At 51.0% G+C, this 25,635-nt stretch overlaps 1 protein-coding gene across 1 annotated transcript; it reads right to left on the reverse strand.

Moving 5' to 3' along the window:
* Nucleotides 1-8,459: 8,459 nt before the first annotated feature.
* On the reverse strand, nt 8,460-25,524 carry LOC141993535 (tumor necrosis factor ligand superfamily member 10-like). Its single transcript, XM_074963082.1, has 5 exons — nt 25,040-25,524; nt 16,220-16,366; nt 15,302-15,338; nt 12,520-12,627; nt 8,460-11,549 (listed from the first exon to the last, which is right to left on the reverse strand). Exons 1-5 carry the CDS (start codon nt 25,268-25,270, stop codon nt 11,107-11,109), a joined length of 966 nt encoding a protein of 321 aa, XP_074819183.1. The 5' UTR covers nt 25,271-25,524; the 3' UTR covers nt 8,460-11,106.
* Nucleotides 25,525-25,635: the final 111 nt, after the last annotated feature.

Raw genomic sequence — 25,635 nt, forward strand, 5'->3', positions numbered from 1 at the left:
CAGCCAAGAAAGGGCTTTGTGGAGTAATGCTCCAAGCTTAACAAATCAGTCCAAATGTAGGACAAACCCATGTGGTGTTCCAAGGGGATGTTGTGATCCAGGGCGTTGCTGCGCTGGGGATGGGTGGAGGCAGCATTGGCAGGTGCGTGTGATACATGTTGGGCAGTCTTGATGCAGCCAAGGTAGAGGAGCAGACTTTGGGTGATGGAGAACTGAGGCAGTCCAGCTCCGCCCAAGGAGAGGCTGTGTGGAGAGACGTGGGAAAGTCATGTCACAGCGCTGCAGGAGTAAGGCGGAAGCTGAGACAAGGCCAGGGAATCCGTTAACATGGATGTAAATCCAGGCTGGAGTCTTCCGACTGCAGGTCTGTAGCTTGTCAGCTCTCTGGGGCAGGAACTGCCTGTGTGTGTATGCAGCGCAGTGGAGCCTCTCTGCAATGCCCCATACAAATAATAATAACCCAAACGTTGCAGATTTAGGTTCAGCAGCATTGTCCCATGCACTGCAAACCTCATCCTGCTATTGTGCCAGCCCAGGGCTTCTGCTCTCCAGTGGCAGCCATTGGCAGAGCGTGGGAAGTATAGGCCCAGTCATCTTCCTGTGCAGCAAGACCTATCCTTTCCCCCCTGCTCCCGGGTTGAACTTTTGCAGCGCAGGCTCTATGCTGGGATCATGGATGCAGGTGAGGACTCGGTTGGAGTTTACTGAATGCAGTGATCCAGTGTAAGCAAATCACCTGCACCTAGTAATATTTCCTGGGAGTCATTCATGTCCATAACACAGCTCCCAGATCCTTCCGGCACTGCTGTTTATCCCTTCTTTATATACACGCACCCTCTCCATTTTCAAGCCATGTATCACAGCCACCTTCCCTTTAAGCATGCAGGACAGGACAGGAGGCCCTTAGCAGCCCAGTGTAGTTCCTCCTGCTTCAGTCCCAAAGGTGACTGCTCAGTGATATATTGTGATTCCTTTGCCGCTCTCCTCCCAATGGCTTTGCTTCTGCAGTATCCCCAGATCACCTTTGCTCAGAGCAAGGGCTCAGGATTGGGATCTGAACCCGTAGCCTTCCCCATACCAATGAAATGGCCTATATACACTCATTCAGAATCAGTCTTGCTTTATACATTGTGACAGGGTCGGGCTATAGGAGAGTAATAGAAGGCAAATATATTAGCCCCAGGCTAAGTAGGTCCCTTTTCCCTTGGTAAGGTAACAGGGAAGGTTCCAGAACAATCAGGAACCTTCTTGCGACAATTAAGACAGGCTGATTAGAACACCTGCAGCCAATTAAGAAGCTGCTAGAATCAATTAAGGCAGGCTAATCAGGGCACCTGGGTTTTAAAAAGGAGCTCTCTTCAGTTTGTGGTGTGTGTGTGTGTGTGAGGAGCTGGGAGCAAGAGGCACTAGGAGCTGAGAGTGAGAACGTGGACTGTTGGAGGACTGAGGTGTACAAGCATTATCAGACACCAGGAGGAAGGTCCTATGGTGAGGATAAAGAAGGTGTTGGGAGGAGGCCATGGGGAAGTAGCCTAGGGAGCTGTAGCTGTCACACAGCTGTTCCAGGAGGACTCTAGGCAGCTGCATTCCACAGGGCCCTGGGCTGGAACCCGGAGTAGAGGGCGGGCCCGGGTTCCCCCCAAATCCTCCCAACTCCTGGTCAGACACAGGCGTCGTCAGTCTGGACTGTGAATTCAGAAAAACGGTCAAGCTGAAGGTTGCCATGAAGCTCCAAGGTGAGCAAATCCGCCAATAAGTGCAAGACTCACCAAGGTAGAGCAGGAACTTTGCCACAACATGTATGGGAGACCTCCAGAGAAGGTCACAGGAAGTGGCGTGGAGGGTTCTGTAGCTGTCAGGTTTTCAGGATCAGTATTAAACATATACCCCAGGCTCGATGCTGGGTGGCACTCTGTTGCCAAACCCACTGTGAGACTTAGAACAGAGGCTCCGACCACTGGTGGTCATTAAAAGACCTCATGGTACTTCTGGTAAGAAAAGAGGGCTTATCTGTGTGCTCTGGTCAATTCTAGTTTGAGTGGGGGTGATCTGCTTCCCCAAAGTCCTATGCAGTCTTGATGGGCTGCCATATTCCTTTCTTCCATTCTTAAAGCATTGTGTTGATGTTCATGGTGAAAACGGCAGCTGCCTTCCACCCCAGAGGCAGCTGCAGTCCTGTCTTTTCTTTCGCTGTTTTTTTTTTTTTTAGTCCGAGACTTCCAAGCTTTTTGTGTTTCCTTTCTTGCCAGTGGTGCTCTGTTTGGAATGAAACGTGTTTCCTGTGTTGCGAACAGAGCCAGCTGGTTCCCAGCTGGGGTTCATTGGCTGAAGCTAATAATGGTTGTGCGTGGCTGACATTCAGAGTCCGTGGTGGGTTGACACGGAATTTCTCTGTTTCTGGGGTTTGTCTTATTACCAGTCTCCCGCCTGGCAGCTGGATATCAGCGCCTTACACTGATGAGACGTCTGGAAATGGCCCTACCGCCGTTTGGTGCTTTGTTTTACCCTGCGGTGCCCAGGCCTCTTAGCACAGCACCACTGACCCTGCCCCACTGCTCCACCAAACACCACTGTGAACCCCAGAGCCAGGGGAGACTTGGCCGTTGACGAGCCAACGACAGCAGAGCTGGGTGAGCTGGGGAGTGACTCGATTTATGGAGAGCCCCAGGCCGGGGATGTGTAGGGGAGGGACAGCGTGGTGGGGCTCCCCACCTTTTTGGCTTTGCAGGAGAGCCTGACTTCATCCTATGTGACACCAGTTGCTCTCTCCTCTAACACACGGTGTGTTGCTCAGCAAGGTTTGAACTGCACCCGCCTGTAACTGTAGTCACACTGCACTACTGCTAGTTTGCCTTGTATTTCTACAGCTCCGTTTGTCCCCGGGGGTCCATCCACTGGGCACAGAAATCACTTTTCCTACCACTGAAGTGCTAGCCACCCGTTACCCAAACTGGAGTTTGGCCAGGGCTAACCCTCAGACTCTTGCACAAAAGTGCCTTGGGGTCTTTGACCCGGACTCCTGGGTGGCCTGGGAGCTGGCAGGCAGCACCTCCTGCAGTGTAGCCCTTTCTACCAGTGTGCTGGGGCAATGCTTTAATATGTCCTGGGGGGGAAGTGTACCCCCCTGTCGTAGGTGCCGACTTCTAGTTTTCCCCGAGGGGGCTCCACCCTCCCTCCATTCTGAGACCCCGCCCCTGCCCTCAAGACTCAGCCCTCACTCCGCCTCTTCTCACCCCGTCCCCAAAGCCCTGCCCGCCCGCTGCTCACGGCTCTCCGCCCTCTCCCGGGCCCGTCCCCGAGCCTCCAAACAGCGGTGGCTGGTCGGTGCTGAGCACCCCCTATTTTTTTCTGTGGGTGCTCCAGCCTCAGAGCACCCACAAAGTTGGTGCCTATGCCCACTATGAATCACTAGGTCTACTTCCTACAGCACCTCAATGTCTTTGGAGGTCTCTGATCCAGCACTGGGTAGCCCTGACCCTGCCTAGCTCGTGAGACCTGCTGTGATCACAACCTGAGGAAGCATAGCAGCCAGCTGCTAAGGGACCCTAAAAGATTGAATCACTGGAGGGGGGGGGGCAGGAGAACAATTTGCCTGGGGTATTATGGGTAAAACTCTCAAAAACATCTTAGTGACTCAGGAGCTGAAGTCACAGTGAAAGTCATTTAGGTACTTTTGTAAAAAGCCTGGGGAAAAGTGGGTCTAAGCAGGGGTAGTGTATAGAACAGTGGTCCCCAAACCTTTCATGTGGGGAGTGGGGTGCAGACAAGAGTAAGGGGGCTGAGGCTGGGGGCGGGGCTGTGTCCAGGGCTGGGTGCAGATTCGTCGCTGGGAGCCAGGACCACGGCTAAGGGCAGAGCCGGGACAGGGTGCAGCTGGGTGGCCCCACCCAAATGTTCCTCTGTGCCTCCCCCCCCCCCCCCCCAGTTTGGGGACTACTTGTATAGAACTATTTCAAGTACCCTGTTCGTGCACGAGTCCTCTTGTAAAAAGAAAAGGAGGACTTGTGGCACCTTAGAGACTAACAAATTTATTTGAGCATAAGCTTTCGTGAGCTACAGCTCACTTCATTGGATGCATTCAGTGGAAAATACAGTGGGGAGATTTATGTACATAGAGAACATGAAACAATGGGTGTTGCCATACACACTGTAACGAGAGTGATCACTTAAGGTGAGCTATTACCAGCAGGAGAGCGGGGGGGGGGGGGGACCTTTTGTAGTGATAATCAAGATGAGCCATTTCCAGCAGTTGACAAGTTGACAAGAACGTGTGAGGAACAGTAAGGGGGGGGGGAATAAACATGGGGAAATAGTTTTACTTTGTCCTCTTGTGGTGCCCACCAGAAACCACCCCAAGCAGCAGTGTGAGCGTAGCTAGGCCTGGCAGGGAGTGCGTCTATTTCCTAAACACAACTGTCAATCAACCCAGCAGTGCCCATGGGCCTTCCTTCACATTGTTTGTGCAAAGAGCAACAGATGCGCCCATTGGCAACAAGAATGGGCTCCTAACCCAGGCACGCTGGCATGGCCAGTAAGTGTAGAGGCCCTCGTGAAATGGGCAAGGGCAGTGCAGCTGCAGCGCTGGGTGTGTGAGTGAGCTCCTTGTCTGGCGGTGAAAGGGGTGACAGATGTCTGGGTGTCTGAGGCAAATGGAGCTGTCTCATAGCTCAGGAGAGTGCTGGCCCAGCGATATCAATAGATGACGCTGAAGGTCTTGCCTGGGCTTGTTAAAGCCCAATCTGCAGAGGCACGAATGGGCACAGTCCCCAGTGCCCGCACTGTTTTCATGGAGAAGAACGAGTTGGAAGAAACCACAGAGAATACGCAGGCCCAGAATAGAAATAAAGGCCATTTGGGCTCCGTACAGCACTGATGGGAGAGAGCCAGGACCGAAGGGGCAGCCATTGCCCCCTATAGGAGCAGAGGGAATGAAAGGGAGGGATCCCTGTCCCTGGGCTCATTGGTTCCTACAAGGTCTGAATCATGCACTTAGCAAATCTCTGCAGGAGGCAGTTGGCACCCTGTAGGCAGGTCCAGGCAGCCCCTCCCTGCACTCTTCCCCCAGCCACAAGCAGCCCTGGGACAAGCTCCCAAACAACAAACTGACTTTGCTGAGACAGGAAAATATCCCAATGAGAACAAAGGAGCAGCTCCTGAATCCCTTAGGGCAACAGGAGTAGGGAGCCAGGCTGTGTTCCCTTGTTGGGGCAGAGGGCATCCTCCTCCTTCCACCTCCTGAGCCCTGTGTGTGGGATCTGGTAGAAGGGATTTCCCATGGCAGACTCTCACCTTGGCACCTGGGCTGTTCTCTTCCCCAGTCGGAGGGAGGTGCAGGTCCTGCTCTGCCTGGGATCGTTAGATAAGTCTAATTCAGTGGTTTTTCTATCCTTTGGACCTATCCTGTTGACGCACACACCCAATGCATGGATTCACCTAAAGCAATTGACAAGGCTCCAAGAAGAGGAACCGGTTTGCTGAGCAGGAGCTGAGGACTTTTCAGGCTGGATGGAGGCTCTGAGAGAGGGGCTCTGGGTCTTGGTTTGGGGCTGTGTCAGATCATCACAAACTATAAATGCTTTGGACAAGGGTGTTAGAAACAAGCTCTTCACCTTTGCGGGTGCCACTGGAATTGGAGGCAGAGCAAATTCTGAGGAACTGCGGAAGCAGATTCCCAGGGCTGCTGAGTGGACGGCAGATACCAAGTGGTGGTCACTGCAAGGGGCAGAGGTGAGAGAATTAGCCTGGGAGTAAGAACCACTCTGGGGAATGCAGATTTAAATGGTTCGGCCCAAGGATCAGGAGTGCGAGGTTAAGGTCCGAAAGCCCTCGGCCCAGAGTACAGCTGGATTAGAACAGGCAAGCTAGAGCTGGAGTCCTGTTAGCAGAGGGATCAAATACAGAACAAGAGTCATCTGGTTACTGCAGGCGCCTTTTAAAATCCATCTGCAAAAATTAATCCTAATCAGTTGCTCCGATGCCATGCAGATGAGCACAGCATGACCCCTTAGCTAGAATACTGTGTCTAGTGGAGGGCTGGAGTGGGAGACCACAGACTGATGGCATGTTTCCTCTACTCAGTCACCCTAACCCTACCTTCTCCCCGTTCCCAGCGGTGGTGAGACGTTGGAGTGTGGCATCCCTCTTACACTGCAGGAGGATCTGCTCTCAACCTATAAAAACAGGGAGGCTGGTTTAGTGTGTGAAAATCTTGAAGGGCCAGGTACGTTTGCAAGCTGGGTAAGTGCAGGGGAGGCAGCTGAAATGGCCAGTGCCACCCTGTAGGGTTCTGCAGCTGATACAGGCGTTAGCACACCTGGACTGCCCAGGTTTGGAAATGCCCAGACCTGGACTTGTGATCCTGTGGAGCATCACTGATTATTAATGTATGGTTTGTCATGGTAGTTTGTACTATGTGCTTTCCAAACAGACAACTAGGAATGAGCCCACCCCAAGGACCGTGCAATCTAAGGACAGACACACACCAGTAGGGAGAATGAGAAACATCAGCTAGTGTCTAGCCAAGATTTGGGCCCCATTACGCATGGGTGCACACAGTGCCTGGCACATGCTGAGAGACAATCCTTGCCCCACAGAGCTTGCAATCTAAATAGACAAGAGAGACGAAGAGTGGGAGAAAGGAAGTACTATTAGTGCCCTTTACCAATGTGAAACTGAGGCACAGAGTGATTCAGGGGCTTGCCCAACATCACCCAGGGAGCCTGCGAACGCAGATCTCCTGTGTCACAAACCAGCACCTTAACCACCAGACCAGACTTCCTACCTCACCTCACCACACCCCTCAAGAACAAGATTCCCTGTAAGCCCCACGGCCCAACTGGCACTTAACTGAGGGCAGGGGAGCGTGTACCAGGCCTAGGGCTGCATGAAGGAAGGCATCGGGCTGCTCGTGTGACTGAGTTCTCCCCACGCATCCTTTCAACCACAAGGGTCTCGGGTTGAGATTCAGAGAACAGCAAGACAAGCCAGAACAAACTCCAAGTCTCCCCAGGACCAACACATGCACTGAACCTGCTCAGCTCCGTCTTAAAGATGGCAGGGAATTTTGGTGAGTAGAGGCGTTCGCCCTGGTCTCTGGCCCGCCGTGCACAGATTGATTCTGTACACGTCTGTGTTCCCAGGGTGCTATATGCATCCGGTTTGCCTTGGGCTGTGGAATTCTTTGTCAGGAGAGGTGGTCTTGCAGTGGGAAATACTCTTACACGCCAAATGCTGGCCCTATTGAAGTCACAGGGAACTTTTCCATTGACTCCAGTGCAGCCAGGTTTTTCACCCTCTGACTTCAATGGACTTGGGATCAGGGCCCTTGTCTTGAGTTCCAGGGCTACAAGTCCTGCTCTAGAGTGGCTTCAGCCTGTGGCGTTCCCACCCTCCCTTATGGGTGTGTTGGCTGGCCTGAGAGCACGACGTAGCACCAAATCCAGATTTCCAAATAACTTCCCCTTTACTGAACTAACAAAAAGCAGCCCAGAGGCACAGCAAGAAGCACTGGAGTACTGTGTCCAGTTTTGGGCCCCACACTACAAGAAGGATGTGGAAAAATTGGAAAGAGTCCAGCGGAGGGCAACAAAAATGATTAGGGGACTGGAGCACATGACTTATGAGGAGAGTCTGAGGGAACTGGGATTGTTTAGTCTGCAGAAGAGAAGGATGAAGAGGGATTTGATAGCTGCTTTCAACTACCTGAGAGGGGGTTCCAAAGAGGATGGATCTAGACTGTTCTCAGTGGTGGCAGATGGCAGAACAAGGAGTAATGGTCTCAAGTTGCAGTGGGGGAGGTTTAGGTTGGATGTTTTTCACTTGGAGGGTGGTGAAGCACTGAAATGGGTTATCTAGGGAGGTGGTGGAATCTCCTTCCTTAGAGATTTTCAAGGTCAGGCTTGACAAAGCCGTGGCTGGGATGATTTAGTTGAGGATTGGTCCTGCTTTGAGCAGGGGGTTGGACTAAATGATCGCCTCAGGTCCCTTCCAACCCTGATATCCTATGATTCTAAGCAGTCCGTTACTAAGCATGAGGTTCAGTGATCACTCGGGCCCAGGTCCTCACAGGTATTTAGGCACCCAACTCCCATTGATTTTGGTGGCAATTGGACATCAAAGTAACTTTGAGTATCTGAGCCTCCGTGGGGCCATGTAAGGTGTTTGCAAGAGCTCTGCTTTATCCTGAGTCCGGTGGGATGCCTGCTACCAACAGGCTGGGCATAACACGAGTGCCACAGCGCCCCACCCAGACTCTGCGCCCGACCAGTCTGGGAAGCTCAGCCCTGAAAGGCACAATGCCCACTCTAAATGCCTGATGAGCCTGAACTGGCTTTGGTGGGTTGGACGTCACGCAGCAGCGACTCATAGATGATCGGTGGAGCGGCCTTGCTCCGTATAAACAGCTGCAAACTCCGTGATTGAATACAAGTTTTATTGAACAAGCACAGAAGTCTCACATCAAAAATCCACCCAGCTGGGCAGCGCATACTCACACCCTTCACTGGAGATGATCCTGCATTTCAGCCTGTCTGTACCTACCAACAGTCTTGGTGCTATTATGATACACAGAATATACAAGTTTCAGAGTAGCAGCTGTGTTAGTCTGTATTCGCAAAAAGAAAAGGAGTACTTGTGGCACCTTTAGAGACTAACAAATTTATTTGAGCATAAGCTTTCGTGAGCTACAGCTCAATTCATCGGATGCATTCAGTATACAAGTAATTACACAGATGGAAGTTGGGTCTCTATCCTGCCTGCCCAGAATCTACAAGTATCTTACACCTAGCATGGGATGAGCCAGTGAGCCTTGATTCAGTGCTAGAGGTTCAAAATCTGCATTCAGTTACACCTGTGCAACCCCACAGCCTTCAAGGTGTAATTGGGGGCAGAAATGGGCTATGCAATTGAGATCTAAGCCTTGGCTATGGTGGGATTTTAGCCACCAGAGCATGTGTACCAGTGTAGACCCCTAGTGTAAGGCATGATGTGCAGCTGAAGCAGCGTTTGTACTGGGGCAACAAACCCCAAGACAAACCACACTGGTGTAAATTGTGTCTACACCAGAGGTTTTGCATAACTGCAGCTCTACTGCTGGCTGAAATCCCAGTGCAGACAAGGCCTTTGTTAACAACACTGGTCTTAGTGATGCATAAACCAGGATGGAATCCAGTTCGCACACTCTCAGATTCGGTGACTCAGCATGGTTGATAGGAATGAAGCATATTTTGTTTCTGAAGCTCTGACTGAGCCAGATGGCAGGTGGATCTGCAAGTCAGAAGATGCTGTTTCCACTGAGTCACTTTCAGCCAGGGAAAGTCAGCTGTTAAGTGTTTCTGGGGAGAAACAGTCATTGAAAACTGTCTCCTGCAAACGCTTCTGTTTGGCACAGGCTCTGTATCCTCTCCATCCCCTTCCACGAAACCTACAGCTTCGCCCTAACAACTTTTTCTTTCCCTTTAAAAACCAACCCCACCTCGAATGGCATCTAAAACCAGCATTTCTTCTTTCCTGTCCATTAGCAACCAGCTATGCCAGCTCCGAGCTGGATCACCAGAGCAGCAAACGCTGAGGAGGGGATGTTAACCCAGAATCCTGGTAGCATCAAGCCCTTTCTGACAGGCATGGTGTAAACCATGCATCAGTGAAGAGGGGAGGTGTGTGCAGAATTGGATGGGTGCGAGAGGCCCTCGCAGGGTTGCTTTGGGCTTGTCTATATGGCTCGTGCACCCATTTAACTAAGCTGATTTAGAAGCTAATTTAGTTCCATCGGTGCCCCCCCACACACACACACACACACCCGCCATAGACACTCAAACCAGTTTCATTTAAGTAGACTACAAACCGACTTCAGCTAACAGAGTTAAGACCCTCTTACACAGATTTACTGGTGGTGCCTGCAGAGTTGTATTGGATTAAAATCCCACCTTCTGTGAAAGCAGAATGTGTCTGTGCGTGGCTCAGGCCCAGCTCTAAATACCTGCAGGCTGTCTCAGACCTACCTGTGGAGTGGGGCAGGAAGAGCAAAGAAGGGCGAACCTGATTCACTGACCTACATTCCCCTCCTGCGGTGAGCACACTCTGCTGCCAGCACCCTCCCTAGTCTCTTTTCCTCCCTCTGGCTCTGTGTTGAGACAACATGCAGCTTGCTGTACTGCACAGAGGCGGATGCTCTGGACCCAGGTGACCTAGTGGGAGAAGGACCTGGATTCAGACCCACACTGGACTGTCACATCCTGGCTACGGGGACACCAAGGTGGTGTGGCACAGCCCCGTGTGCAGATTTGATGCACTGTGGCACATTCCCCTCACACCGCTATGATGTGGCTATGCGTGTGTCACATCATATCAAGGCGTCGTCGTCATGTGTTTTGTGATGGCCTGCTCCAAAGCTGGTGCTGCCTGGATCAGACACAATCTGCTCAGTCCTAACAGGGCAGACCCATGTTCCCTGGCCCAGCTCCTTCCCCTGGGTAGGAGGCTGAATGCAGAGTGCTGACTGCTGAGTCCTTTCCACGTGTGGGGTGGCTGTGCGGGGGGAGAGAAATGACTGCTCTGACTCCTCTGACTGCTCCCCCCAGGCTTTACCCCCTCCAGGATCTCACGGGTGAGTTTCACAGCATGTAAGGGCCTCTCCCTGCCCCCACCCCTGGGGAAGGCACCAGCACGCTGAGGATGGGGTGAGGAGCCCTGTTCTGCTCTCTCTGGAGACCTCCGCACAGTTTGCTGCCTCCTCCTATGGCTCTGACTCCATGATGGGGTGGGGGGGTGCATTGGAGGTGCCCCCCGGGCTCTTCCACCCCACAGGGGACGATGACTGTTCTGCAGCTACGGGGGCAGCCCTCCAAAGGCAAAACCCAATGGGAGCGGAATCAGGGCATCGCCCCGTAAGTCAAGGAGAGCAGTTGTCCTGGCCACCATCCACAGGCCTGGCAGCCGTCACAGCACCCATAACCTGCTGAGAGTGGTGGGTTTGCAAGGCAGGAACAGTGATGGGATCAAAGCCTCGACCGGGTTTGTTGTAGCTGGGCCATGCAGGGCAGTGACATCAAGACAGTCTGCAATGGGATCGTCCAATGGGAGGAGGGTTTAAACACAGGCCCCTCCCCCTCACAGTTCAAGCCGGAAGGCCCCAAAGTAACTGGCCGCTGTATCGTCGTAATCAATGGCCAGGGACGAGACGGAGACGAAAAGCTCGTCACCGGCCTTGAGCTCGAAGAGGCCGCCCTGGTAGAGGGCGTGCAGGCCATAGTCTGCCTCGGGTGCCCAGCACTTAGTGCCGACGCCCTTCAGCAGCAGGATGGGCTGCCCATAGGAGGTCTCGCGGTTGATGCACTGCACCAGCTGGTGCCCCGAGACGCGGGCTGCGACGCCCTCGCTGGGGTAGCGGAAGTAGATCTGTGAGTAGATGTAGTACTTGCCCGCCTGGCTCACCCGCAGCTTGCCGTCCCGGTAGGTGATGTTCTGGAGGTGCGAGTGCATGGTCTTGTCCTCCCATCTGGTGATGGGGTGTCGGCAGGACTGGGAGAGCTCCCCAAAGTGTGCTGAGCTTCCTAGGGGAGAACGCAGGCAGAGGTCACTGCGGGGCCAATGGGAGCAAATAGCATCCTATGCTTGGGCATCAACCTAACTGATGGGCTTCAGGCATAGATAATAAACAGAGATTGAACATAACATAAGAACATAAAAATGGCTCTACTGGGTCGGACCAAAGGTCCATCTAGCCCAGTATCCTGTCTTCCAACAGTGGCCAATGCCAGGTGCCCCAGAAGGAATGAACAGAACAGGTAATCATCAAATGATCCATCCCTGTCGCCCATTCCCAGCTTCTGGCAAACAGAGGCTAGGGACACCATCCCTGCCCCTCCTGGCTAATAGCCATTGATGGACCTGTCCTCCATGAATGTATCTTGGTTTTTTTTGAACCCTGTTATGGTCTTGGCCTTCACAACATCTTGACAAGGCGTTCCACAGGTTGACTGTGCATTGTGTGAAGAAATACTTCCTTTTGTTTTTAAACCTGCTGCCTGTTAATTTCATTTGGTGACCCCTAGTTCTTGTGTTATGAGAAGGAGTAAATAACCCTTCCTTCTCTACTTTCTCTACACCAGTCATGATTTTATAGACCTCAATCGTATCTCCCCTTAGCCATCTCTTTTCCAAGCTGAAAAGTCCCAATCTTATTAATCTCGCCTCATATGGAAGCCATTCCAGACCCCTAATCATTTTTGTTGCCCTTTTCTGAACCTTTTCCAATTCCAATGGCCTGAGACAGAAACAAAGTCAGGATCCCAGCCCAGATCAAGGGGTTGGGGGATCAGGGAGGGAACTGCCCAAAACTTGAAGCTCCACAGCGGATGTGGCGTTGCCAACAAAATTTTCTACACCCCTTCCCTCACTGCCAAAATCCACAAGCCTGTCTTCTAATATCAGCCACCAGGCTAAGGCTTCCCCATTCCTGTGCCCTCCCTCTTGCCCCCAGGCTCCCATGGCACTGGTATCCCATTGGGAACCCAGACTCACCATCCTGGGAAGGGGTCTGCTGCCGGAGGGTGAGGTGGGCAGAGGGCTTGCCAGGTGCTCTTGTAGCCAGCTGCCCACTGGAGCTGTTGAAATAGCTCCTCGTGGCTTCTGTGGTGAAAGGAAAGGAACAAAAATCTGCAGAGGCTGTAAAGTGTGTGTGTGTGTCTCTCTCTCACACAGACACTCATACGCACCATGGTAATGCTCAGCACCTTAGTGCTGTGAAGCCAGCATGGTGAGACTTGCTCTTACTAGTAGGCATTTACAGGGAGGTGAAAGGCATTTGTGAGCCCTGAATTCAGGATTCCATGTTCCTCCTGCCACAGATCCCTTAGCCCTAAAGGAGAGAAAGGAATCTGCAGCCCTGGCCGTGTGTGTGTGTGTGTTGGGGGGCACGCTGTCGGGGCCATTTAAACCCAAGAATGAAGGCTTGTGTTTGGAATGGAGCCTCAGGGAGTTGGCCACCCACCCTCCATTGCAATTTCCTGGCATTTAAACACCAAACTCTGTTAGCACCTTTGACAAGCCCACCCTGGTTTTTGCAAAAAGAATGTTTCTATAAGAACATAAGAATGGCCATACTGGGTCAGACCAATGGTCCATCTAGCCCAGTATCCTGTCTTCCCACAGTGGCCAATGCCAGGTGCCCCACAGGGAGTGAACAGAATAGGTAATCATCAAGTGATCCATCCCTGTCGCCCATTCCCAGCTTCTGGCAAACAGAGGCTAGGGACACAGAGCATGGGATCACATTCCCGGTCATCTTGGCTAATAGTCATTGATGGACCTATCCTCCATGAACTTATCTATTCTTTTTTTGTTCACTTTTTTGACTGCAGCTACACATTGGACTGATGTTTTCAGAGAATGACCCACAATGACTCCAAAATCTCTTTCTTGAGTGGTAACAGCTAATTTAGACCCCATCATTGTATCTGTATAGTTTTGGCCTTCCCAACGTCCCCTGGGAACGAGTTCCACACTGTGCGTTGTGTGAAGTACTTCTTTTTGTTTGTTTGTTTTTAAACCCATTGCCTATTCATTTCATTGGGTGACCTCTGGTTCTTGTATTATGGGAAGGAGTAAATAACACTCCCTTATTCACTGTCTCCAAACCAGTCATGATTTTATAGACCTCGATCACATCCCCCTCCTTAGTCGTCTCCTTTCCAAGCTGAAAAGTCCCAGGCTTTTTAATCTCTCCTCATATGGCAGCTGTTCCATCCCCCTCATCATTTTTGTTGCCCCTCTCTGTACCTTTTCTAATTCTAATATATCCTTTTTGAGATGGGGCAATCAGAACTGCACGCAGTATTCAAGGTGTGGGCGTACCATGGATTTATATTATACATTATGATATTTTCTGTCTTATCGATCCCTTTCCTAATGGTTCCTAGCATTCTGTTCACTTTTTTGACTGCTGCTGCACATTGAGTAGATGTTTTCAGAAATGACCCGCAATGACTCCAGGATCTCTTTCTTGAGTAGTAACAGCTAATTTAGACCCCATCATTTTGTATGTATAAGTGGAATTATGTTTCCCCTGTGCATTACTTTGCATTTATCAACACTGAATTTCATCTGCCATTTTGTACCCAGTCACCCAGTTTTGTGAGATCTCTTGGTAATTCTTCACAGCCTGCTTTCTATACAACTATCTTGAGTAATTTTGCATCGTCTGCAAATTTTGTCACCTCACTGTTTACCCCTTTTTCCAGATCATGTATGAATATGTTGAACAGCACTGGTCCAGTACAGACCTCAGGGGGACATCCCAATTTACCTCTCTCCATTCTGAAAAGTGGCCATTTATTCCTACCCTTGCTACTCTGAAACCTGTCTTTTAACTGGTTACTGATCCAGGAGAGGACCTTCCCTCTTATCCCATTACCTCCTACTTTCCTTAAGAGCTTTTGGTGAGGGACTTTCAAACACTTTCTGAAAGTCCAAATATACCATGCGCTCTGGATCACCCTTGTTCACATGTTTGTTGACCCGACCCCCACAAAGAATTCTAATAGATTGCTGAGGCATGATTTCCTTTTCCAAAAGCCATGTTGACTCTTCCCGAACAAATTGTGTTCATCTACGTGTCTGATAATTCTGTTCTTTACTACAGTTTCAACCAGTTTGCCTGGTTCTGAAGTTGGGCTTGCTGGCCTGTAATTGTCAGGATTGCCTCTGGTGCCTTTTTTTAAAAATTGGTGTCACATTAGCTATCCTCCAGTCACCTGGTACAGAAGCTGATTTAAGTGATAGGTTACATACCACACTTAGTAGTTCTGCAATTTCACATCTGAGTTCCTTCAGAACTCTCGGGTGAATAGCGTCTCGTCCTGGTGACTTAACACAACAGCCCCAATTCTCCTCTCCCTAACACTGCTTTCATCCTGCTGTGACTCCAGTGATAGCAGTGGAGATGCTGCTGCTGGTTTGCTTTGTGGTGAGCCAGCACAGCTCTGTGTCAGTGCACCCCCACCAGGAAGTGAAACTGACCAACCGCCCGACCAGTCTAGTTTCACTATCCTCTGGCTGTGTGTATAAATCTAAACGTTACAGGCACAGGCAGGTGGACATGTAAAAGGCCGTCTGCTCTGTCACAGGCTGCTTTGGAAAATCGAGCCCTTTCCATCAAATTTAACAGGGACCCAGGCTGGCCCGATGAGTGAGATCTTCCCACATTTAAAAGTAGATGTAGCCATTTAAGTGAATGTAGCCATTTCTATCCCCTGTACAAAAGGGCATTTGCCCTGCTCCCTCCTGCCAGGGGCCGGAAACTCACCCTTCAGTGCGCTCCTGCGGATAACGTTCTCTGTCACCTGGAAGGCAAGAGGAGAGGTCAGTGAGTAAACAGGAGACTTTCCCCTGCTCCCTTAAGTCCTGTTGCCTCTTCCAGACCCCCCACATCTGTCATTTCTTCTAGTTATGTCATCAAGCTCAATCAGACTGTACGCCCCTCCTGGCAGGGTAAAGCACCAGGCACACCCTGCTGTCACCCCTCTGCTTTGCTCTTCCACTGTCCACCTGGACAGCTCAAAGACTGATAAGTGGAGCCTAAGAATCCCCCTCCCCTTGAGGTGGGTATTACAGATGCGGAAACTGAGGCACATTTGCAGCATCTGCACCAGGAAATTGACCCATTGCTGGCACTGGAATTGGCATTAGACATGGTTTGATGGCAAGTGCAGACAGGGACAGACCATGGCCAGCACCATCTCAGAAACCATGACAGAGCCCTGTTCAGAGCAAGGTTTCTATCTGTGCCCATCCCCTTTAACCACATTCAGTTCCGGTTTGGCCACACCCTTCGCTGACTCTCATTGGCAGTACCAGATAACCCTGCCAGGGCAGGCAAGGGTGGGAATGAAAGAGGGAGCTGAATTAATTCCCTGGCCTCTCTACCGAGAGGGCCAACAAAGGCGTTCCCATTGATAGAGTGGCTTTTGTGATGTTGTCCATGAGATCCTAGATGGAGACCCACCAACTCATTTCACATGGGCCACCAACAGCCATCAGATGGTACCAACTCTGAGTCCCTCCTGACCAGGGAACTGATTGGAGTTAGCAACCTACAGGGACTGGCCCAAGACCTTCTGCTGGAATGTCACCCTTTGTGGTGTTCTAGGGTCTTCCTGGCAAGTGCCTACCTCCCATTTCCCTTCCCTCCCCCCACCCAGTGTGTGGTTTGTTGTGGACTCACCATGGTCACATAGGATTTGATGCTGCTGGCCAGCTTGAGACAGGACTGGTTGCCAATCAGCTCCTCCAAGTCTGAGACTTCCTGCAATCTGTTGATCAGCTGCAAACACTTCAGCTCCTCTGAGCTCCCCTGCATCTGGGCTTTTAACTGGAAAATAATAAGATGAGTTGAATTGATTAAATGAAGTGGCCTCTTGAGCGTACAAAGGACTGAATGCGTGGCTGAGCTGTAGGGTGCAGAGGGAGGCCTCGGCTGATGTGATCCAGGCCTATGTAAACATGGACTGTTGCTCTTCTTTTTGATACTCATCCAGAGTAAGCCCTGTGCTGGGGTTGGATGCAGGAACTGAGAATAAGCCTGTGCTTCTCTGATCACAGTGCCGGAGGGGCTGAGACCTTGTGATGTGAATATGATTCCCAGGTATTAACCAGCCAGTGGACGAGTCATGAGACCTGGATTCAATCCCTGAGCTCTGCCACTGACTTGCTGTGCAACCTCAGACAAGTCATATCCCCTGTCTGGGCCTCAGGACCCCTTGCTAGCTTCAGCAAAGCACTGGGAGACTTACGCATGATGAATGCTATTGAAGTACAGTTCCTGGAATAGACTCCTGCACTGCTTGGTGCATTAGCGATTGATAGCTGAGCAGTGTTGCTATCTCATGCAGTTTTATTGTTAGTCTTGTGATATTTGATATCTTGATTGAACCTCCAGCTCCTGGAGTCATGTGAAAATGTGAATCTGACAATCTGGGGAATCTATGTACAATTTATGAATTCTAGCTTGATTTTATGAATTGTCTCTAGCCTTTTGACTGTCATCTTCTGTGCGCTGCCTCATGCTCCTTGTGCTAAGGGGAGGTGAGTGGCACCACAAATCTGTCTTTGAAAGATGTTGTTGTAGCCATGTCGGTCTCTGGATCTTAGAGACACAAGGTGGGTGCGGTAACGTCTTTTATGGGACCAACTTCTGTTGGTGAGAGAGACAGGCTTTCACGCTTACACAGAACTCTTCAGGTCTTCTTCAGCTCTGTGCAAGCTCGAAAGCTTGTCTCTCTCACCAACAGAAGTTGGTCCGATAAATCATATTACCTCCCGCACCTTGTCTTTGAAAGACACAGTCATTCAAAGTTACCAACTAGTAAATAGATATAGCCCAGATAGAACAATGAGGCACCTGGGGGAAGCCGATTTTCTCCAACTTCTCCGCAGTGGGCTGGGGTTTGGAGTAGTGGAATTTCTCCAGCAGCAGCACCAGGTGTTGGAAGTAGGACATCTAAACTCAGGGGACACAGAAACACCCAAGAAGCTGAGGCAGGAGAAAGGACATGCTTTTGTAGCAGGGGAATCTGTTTAACTCACTGCAGGACCAGCCAAAGTTAAGAGAAACTGATTTGGAGGAGAGAGAGACTCCATGATCCAGAGGAGAGGCTGTGAGCTGCAGAAGGGTCCTGGACATCCCAAAGAGCTCTGCCCTGAGCCCAGAAAATGCTCAAGCATGGTGTAGAAATGAAGGCAGGGAAATGTGCATGGGTGTTTTTTATTTTGCCTGGATCTGTGTATTTTTTTGTGCTAGTTAAAGTAAAGAGTGATTGTGTTTAGAAACCCTTTCAAAACCTGTCTGTCTGCTGTCACTGCTGTGTGCCCCTGAAGAGGTAGCTGTAAAGCCAGGGTCCTATAAAGGTGATGCTCAGGGAGAGAGTGTGCTTACACCCCTGGGTGTCGGCGTGGTGGTGTCAGTGTTGGTTCGGAGGGCCTACAGCAGATGGGTTGCATGGTTCCATTTCTGTAGAGGTAACAGACCTAGACCCTGTGCCTAGGAAATGTGCCAAAGAGGCCCAGGAGAGACAGTGCTGGAGGACAGCCCAAGGGAAGGGACATGGGTCTAGTGTGGTGGGACCCAAACACAGCAACCTGGTATGTGTCCAGCTGGGGCAGCTCTACTAGGGCTGTGTGTGACAGTGAGAATCTGAGCTTTCATTTGGGGAGGGGAGACTCCTGCTAAGTTTCTAGCTCTCCTCATTGTGGGGAAAACATTGAAAACGTGACTCCAATGTAACCTAAAGGCTCTGGAGATAAAGATCCCCATAGCTATTGTTTTTTAAATCTGATTTTTATCCCCTCTTGTTATTGTGAGGGGATTTGATTCAGGGTTTTTGACCCCCTAGGGCTGCTGGCTTAGATACATGGGAGGGTGGGGAGAAAGAGTGGGTGTTTCTGTTAAGCTAATGGCAGAGTTGAGATTGTCAGAGGCAGTTTCATGCCGTGTTGTAGCAGTGTTGGTCTCAGGATGTCAGAGAGACAAGATGGATGAAGTCATATCTTTCATTGGACCAACTTCTATTGGTGAGAGGGACAAGCTTTTGAGCTTACACGCAGCTCTTCTTCAGGGGGTTTCAGTCAGGTCTCTTGCTCAGATTGCAACCCAAGTCCCAGCGATCAAACTTAGGACACCTGGCTTCTGGCTTGTCCATCAGCAAAACCCAGCCTGAAGCCCGTGATGCCTCATCCTGGGTTGGTAACCATGTACCTCTGTTACAAATGTGCGTATCAACAGTCACACAATGCTGCTAGACAAAGCTGCCTGCAGGCCACGTTACCGTGGCTGTGTGAATCTAACTGTGGTGAAAGATGCTGGTTTAACAGCCCGGGAGACCAGAGCCTTCCATCCACAGAACAGGTAGAGGACAGGTAATGACAAGGCGAGCTTCCTGCCTTCCTGCCTCATCTCTGTCCTGGAGGGATCCCTTGTGAACAGGCCTGATCAGACGCTGGAATTAACTGTTCTCCCACAGCATTTCCCACTGTCTTGGAATCATTTTATTTCCATGCTCAGTAGGAACAGTGGCAAATGCTTTTATGCTCGGAAGACAAGCTGGGACTTGGCTCCCTGCTGGAGAAACTCCTGGGGCTAAGCTCCCCATCACTTATGGCCTGAACCTGCTAGGCGCTGAGCACCTTCAACATCCATTGTCATCACTGGGAGTCAAGCATGCTCAGCACCTGGCAGGATCTGGCTCTTTGAGCTCTCTTTCTCATCTGCACAGGGCTCTTTCTCCTACTCCAGATCCTCCTGCTTGGCAGCCCGAGCCCAGTGTAGTAGGAGCTGGGTGCTCCTTCTGGGCCCACTCTCCTCACAAACCCCAGCCCCTGCCTCAATCCGCCCCTGGTAAATATCTGCATCAACCCATGGGAGATGAACTGAACCATTTCCAGCTGAACACTGCTGCTAGCTCTGCCCTCCTGAGACCAGACATGGTGGTAGGTGGCGATTTGCTGACACGGACAATGGCTGTGACAAATGAGACCTCACTCCGTTGTTGCAGTGAGGTGCTTGTGCTTGGAGTGTACGTGGAACTAGTGCTGAGGACTGATCACCCTGCAGGTGAAGGTCCCCACAGTGAACGCGGCCCATGTTCCATCAGCAAGAGGTGACGCAGCAAGCAAGCAGTGTTGTGGGCAAGACCGCTTTAGTTAGCAAGCTGAGAGCCCTGTGCTACATGCTGAGATTCTAGAGCTCGATGTAGCAGCCTGGCCCTGCGCTGCATGCCTGAGTCCCATCGTCCCTCTGGAAAGTCTCCAGGGTCAGCTCAGGCCTTGCTCACGGCTGAGGCTGCCAGTTTAGTGCCACTTTGTGGTGCGGGACCTGGCCTGAGGCCCCTGAGTTATTTCTCATGGGCCTCAGAGGGTCGATGTTTGGAGTTACTCCCCGGCTGGGCTGAATTTGAATCAGTGACCTTGAGGCAAGAGGCCCCACAGCCTAATTCTAAACCCCAGCAGCATCCCAGCCTGCACCTGCTTGTTAGCCAAAGTGTGCGATGGATGTTCCCGCCGATGCAGAATCGCAGCCCCTGCAGCACTGTGTCCTTGGGAACAGGTGCCCCCAGCACTGCAGAGAGGGCTGCCCGTGCTTGGGGAGGGCACAGATTTAGTGTGTCTTGCGAAGGAAATAAAGGAGAAAAGCTGGATTGTAGCACGGTTCGGAGCCTAGATCTGTGCCAAGGCTGAAATGCCTGTACATCCTGGCTCGTTGCATGGGATGGGCTGCTCTCACATTGCCTTATTCCTACCAGAGAATTAGGTCAGGCATTGTGAAATTGGCTCAATCTGTAATAAACACCCAGGCCTAGCCTCCCCTCCATCTGGTTAGATCTGCGGTGTCATGTTATTGTCTCCGCACTCAGCATGACTCACCAGCCCAGACAAACAATCATGCTGGGGAGAGGTGCTTGGCTCACAGCCCTGGAGAATGGAGTCCTCTAGCTGCAGGGCAGGGGTGGCCACCCAGCAGGCCAAGTATCCCTTTCACTGCCAGTCTGCCTCAACCCCGACCTGCAGGGATCCCCCACTACTGGAGAGAGGGGAGCTGGGTCACAGGAACAATCAGCCCTTGGCCTCCCTGCTCAGACTGCCAACCAGGGAGCCTGCTGAGGGGTGGTTTGAAACTGGGCTGGGGACTGCCCTGCCCCCCAGTTTGTTACACATGGGAAACCAAATAGCTGGAGAATTAAAATACTGTACCCAGGAAGCGCAGTCCTTTGGGCAGCCCGTAGGGATAGTTAGCCACCTAGGCAGCAGTTCAGTGCCCAGTCCTTGCTGGCTTTCCCCCAGGCTGAATCGTCTGTCTCACTCTAATCCTGTAGGAAGTGGGAGGGTTTCACTGTTTCTGTGCCCTTTGTCTAGATGCTGGGTCTCGCTTCTCACTGTGAACTCACAGGGGCAGGGGACTGCAGTCATATCTCCTCCAGATCAGAGAGACTCTAGTAGCTGGCTCAGACTAAGGTCTGGCCTCCAGTGAAAAGTTAATATGGGCACACCCCTGACCAATTTAGTTATGCCGCCACGACCCCCAGAGTAGATGCAGCTGTGATGAAAGAAGAATGTTTCTATCAACACTGGTAACTTCATCTGGGGAGGTGGTGTTCCTACGCTGCCAGAAAAACTCCCATTGGTGTAGGCTGCATCTATGCTATGGGGCTATGCCAGCATCACTCTGTGGAAGTCTCTGAAGTGTAGATGCACCCTAAGGACTCCTGAATAAGCAGTAACTTAGGATGTAATTATCCAGCTCTTGTACACTGCTAAAATATTGAGTAATTCCCCAAAACCTGCTGAAGGTTGAATAGACTCAGCACTTTTCTGTAAACACATCTTTATCCCATGGCATGTGTCCCACTACCTGTCTAGTACATTTCATACAGCCCTAGGAAATGGAAACTTCATGTGTCCCGGGGCAGGAAAAGGACACCAGCTTCTGGGAAAATGAAACAAAGCAAGTTCAAAACCCTTCCCACGCCATTTCAAAACCGCTCTGTGCAGCTGCCACAGGGCATATTGGCCAGAACTGTCTCATTCTTTCCTTGGGCAACCCCCAGCTGTCGGTTCTTGTATCCACCTGTTGTCTCTCATCTTAGATTATAAACTCTTTGGGGCAGGGACATTCTTTGGGTGCTGTGTTTGTGTATAGCACCTAGCACAATGGGGCCCATAATATTCTCCCCTTCGCTGCCAACATACTCACTGATCATCACCACACTTCTCTAAAAAAAAAAAAAAAAAAAACAACCAACAAACCCAACCCTGGTTTAAGATGGATGGATTCTGATCTCACTAATGCTGCTTTTACATCACTGAACTCCAGCCCTTAGTTTGTAATGAAAGCGGCACCGGGGCTCCAGCCATTTACTTTCATAACTCATGTAGCAAGCCCAGAGGTGCCGGGGCCATGAACTGCCAGGCCCAGAGGTGCCGGGGCCATGAACTGCCAGGCCCAGAGGTGCCGGGGCCATGAACTGCCAGGCCCAGATGTGCCGGGGCCATGAACTGCCAAGGCCAGACGTGCCGGGGCTCTGAACTGCCAGGCCCCGAGGTGCCGGGGCTCTGAACTGCCAAGCTTAGAGGTGCTGGGGCTCAACCCTGTCAAGCCCCAGCACAAATGAAGCTCTCTTGAACTCCATTGCCTTCCAATGCCGAGAAGAAATCTGCCAGCTAATGATAGCATGAGAGAAAGCTAGAGATAGCTAGCACTGATTTTCTCTATATATGATAATAATCCACACGTGCGATTGTATATCTCCCTATAACATTGTACATATTTGTCTGTGTCCCTCTCTCCTCACCCTTTCTATGTAACTTGGATACTGTGTCCCTGAGGCTGTAAGCTGTCCCGCACAGACAGGTTTCTGGGCCAGCACGAAGTGCCAGTAAAGTGCTCAGCATGGGCAGAGGGGTCTGCCTGTATTGGGCAGCTTGCGGGATTAGGGTCTTGGATTGTAAACTGCTCGGACCAGCTCCTAGCACTGTGGAGTTCAGCTTTTGATTGGGTGTACTGGATGCTACTCAAATAAACCTGTGGAACAGTACTGACACTCCTGATGGCAGAGGAGCTCAACGTTTGCGCAGCCCAAAGTGTACATGCCAGATTTGGGGGTAATGTTTTACACAAGTTAACTGGTACAATTTCCAATGGAGCTGAAGGCCCCATTGACTTTCAGTGAGACTTAGGCTCCTGAGTGCCTAGAGTTCAGGTGCCTAGTGGAAGCCACAAAAATGCCTAAGCAGTGTAAGCAATGGGAGTTAGGCACCTCCCCTGCTTAGGCACCTACATTTGTCAATCTGGTCCTAAATCACTTTTGAAAATGGGACTTAGACTCCTTAGTCACTTGGATGCTTTTGAAAATTGTACCCAACCGGCCTAAATGTTTGCTCACGACTCCAACCCGATTTTCCACCACCTGTTAATGGTTACTGGCAACTGAGTTTAGACATGGGGCGGGAACAAGTGCAATGGGTTCTCCAGCTCTCCTGCTACCAGGAGCTTTTTAATGGGGTGTGAAGAGCAGCAGCAGCTCAGCATTTTAAATCATGCAGTGGGATCTCTACAGGCGAGCATCTGATGGGCAGCTGAATCCGAGAAAAGCCGGGTTTTGATGGGTTTTTAAACTGTTGCCTGCACTGAGACAGATGTACTGCTTGAAGCCGCGTTGTTTATGCCCTCCAACTCCCAGTGAAGGCACTGAGAGTCTTGGGTGCGCAGGCAGTTCAGGGTCTGGCTCTTAAGGCCTCACCCAGTTCTCGTTACAAAGCACACGTTTGGCAATGCCAGATCAGATCACTGGCTCATACGGTGCCGTAGCCTGACTCCTGACATTGCAGATCACAGCACGGACCCACATAGGGTCTGATCTAAAGCCCAACTGGGTCAACAGGAATCTTTCCATTGACTTTAATGGATTAGGCCCTGAGTCCAGCAGCCCAAGTCTTGACATACCAGGTCAGGGTACTGACTCCAGCAGTGGCCAATACCTGATGCACTGAAGAAGGCAACCCCCCTCCCTCCCCAATACCGCCATATATAGGCAATTGTGCAATGATGTTTGTGGGAAGGGGGAAATTCTTCCCTGTCCCCTGCTGGGATAAACTGGAGCCTGGCACCCAGAAGCATGAGATTGAATTACTCCTTATCTTCGGTCACTTAGCCATAAACCTTTGTTTTCTTCCTGGTAAAACTCTGTTCTCTCGCTAGTCTTTTCTGGGGTCTTCATCACCAAACACCCAATGAAAGAGCTCCATTCCCCATCTTTTCCTGATTTAGCCTACTGTTGTTTAACAGGAGGTAATTTTTCTCCCTCTCCCGCTCTGCCCAGGGGGAATAAGACTGGGTCATTCCTCAGTCATTGTTATCAGCAAAGCCATGCATTCTACAAAATAGGTAGATTCCTCCAGATCTGTGTTGATCCAGACACACACAAACCCCCTTCATTCGGTGGGGTTTGCCTATTCCTCAATTTGGTAAGACAGTAATGGATGCAAAAAACCCAAAATCTCATATTTAAAAGGGAAAAAATATTTTGTGCCTGCTTGTACAAAATGTCCTGGTTCCAGCGGGGCTGGCGTGTGCCACAAGGCAAAGCAGCAAAGGGGGCACCTCGCTCCACGTTCAGTACCCATCTGAACGGGGTTGGAACTGGCACATTGCAGCTCAGAGCCAGGCAGAGACCTGCGCCGCAGGGACCGGGCGCGAGAACAATAGTTTCGGGTTTGATCGTTATTCAAACACCTGGCGTTTCCCTCTAAAGGTGGAAACGCTTTCAGTTTCTTGTAAAGCTGCAGTCGCTTTATTGGCATCGCTCAAATCACGGCTGGGGTAATTAGGGAGCCCGCCCAGCCACCGGGGGAAAGGGTTGCCACATGCACAAACAAAACCAGGAGCTTTGACTACAAGATCCCGTTGCTAAAACTGCGCAGAGCTTCGGCCGGAGAGGGAGACCATTCCAATCAAGGCAGCCCTGTGCTTTCAGGGGGCTTGTTTCTCTCAGAATTACACCCAAGCCTTTAAGTGGAGCTGCACTGCTCACCTGAAATGATAGTTTTGCACTGATCAAGGAAGCGATTAGTCACAGTTTCAAAGCTTCCTACAGAAGCTCAATGATCCAGTCCAACGGGGGAGGGGAGGGGAGGGGAGGGGGGAGAGAGAGAAAGGCAATGTGTAGCAAGGGGTTGGAGGCTAGTTCACATGATCTGCACCACTGCAACGAATGCATGAGCAGAAGGAGACCCCTGGAAATAAAATCCTCCTGGACTGTGCCCGTAGTTTTCTTAAGCAAAATCGTATTTTTGAATTTAAAAATCACCCTGAAAAGAAACCAAAGGTGGCACCCGAAGGAGTTTGCAGTTCGCAGCACTTGTTGCTAGTTCATCGGAATCTCCCCGAAAGTGGGTTTAAAAGCTGAAATGCACAAAGATCTCGCCTCCCCCCGCTCACCCCTCTGCAAACCAGAGTGAGAGAGTTTCGGTGCTACTACTTCTGCCCTGGCCTCACCTTGGAAATCGACATGGTGAAATATACGAAGAGCCCCGTGGTAGAGGCGATCTGCAGAGCCAGGATGGACATCACAGCCATGGCGATCCACACCGGGCTGCAGTGCTTCTTCCTCCTCTTCCCAGAGCCTGGCTCGCCCTTGTGCCCTGCTCCGGACCCCATCATGCATGCTGAGGAGTCGCTGCTATCCGATCGGAAATACTGCTGGTTATTCTGCTGCTGGTGGTCCATTGCATTATATAAATATCCCAGAGGCCAGAGCCCTGGTTTTACTTCCCCTCTGAGCCCCTTCTGTGTTTCTCGGATCCTCCTCCCACCTTCCCTTCCTCACACACGCACACAAGGAAGCAAGTTTAGAGAAAAGTTCTTGCCTCGAGAGAAGACTTGTGTGTGTGTGTGTGTGGGAGGGAGGGACAGACAGAGCTAAACAGCTCCAGTCTCTTTCCAGGCGGTATTTGATTCCCTGCCATATCCTGATGCTAATCGAGTGTAAAGTTCAGTTCACCCTATAAACAAAGGCATCGCCGAGACACAACACGTGGAGACCGCCCCCTCTCTCTGCCTGCCAGTCATTGTTTAAAATTCCGTTGTTCCTG

Source organism: Natator depressus, chromosome 9 (genome assembly GCF_965152275.1).
Source record: "Natator depressus isolate rNatDep1 chromosome 9, rNatDep2.hap1, whole genome shotgun sequence".
Lineage (NCBI taxonomy): Eukaryota > Metazoa > Chordata > Testudines > Cheloniidae > Natator > Natator depressus.

What these genes read in the sequence shown, in the direction of transcription:
- LOC141993535 (XM_074963082.1), bottom strand. Translation starts at nt 25,270, where the DNA reads ATGGACCACCAGCAGCAGAATAACCAGCAGTATTTCCGATCGGATAGC. An exon ending in TCACCATGTCGATTTCCAAG is followed by an intron (nt 16,367 to 25,039) that starts GTGAGGCCAGGG and finishes ATTATTTTCCAG; the next exon opens with TTAAAAGCCCAGATGCAGGG. An exon ending in GCAGACCCCTTCCCAGGATG is followed by an intron (nt 11,550 to 12,519) that starts GTGAGTCTGGGT and finishes GTTCTCCCCTAG; the next exon opens with GAAGCTCAGCACACTTTGGG.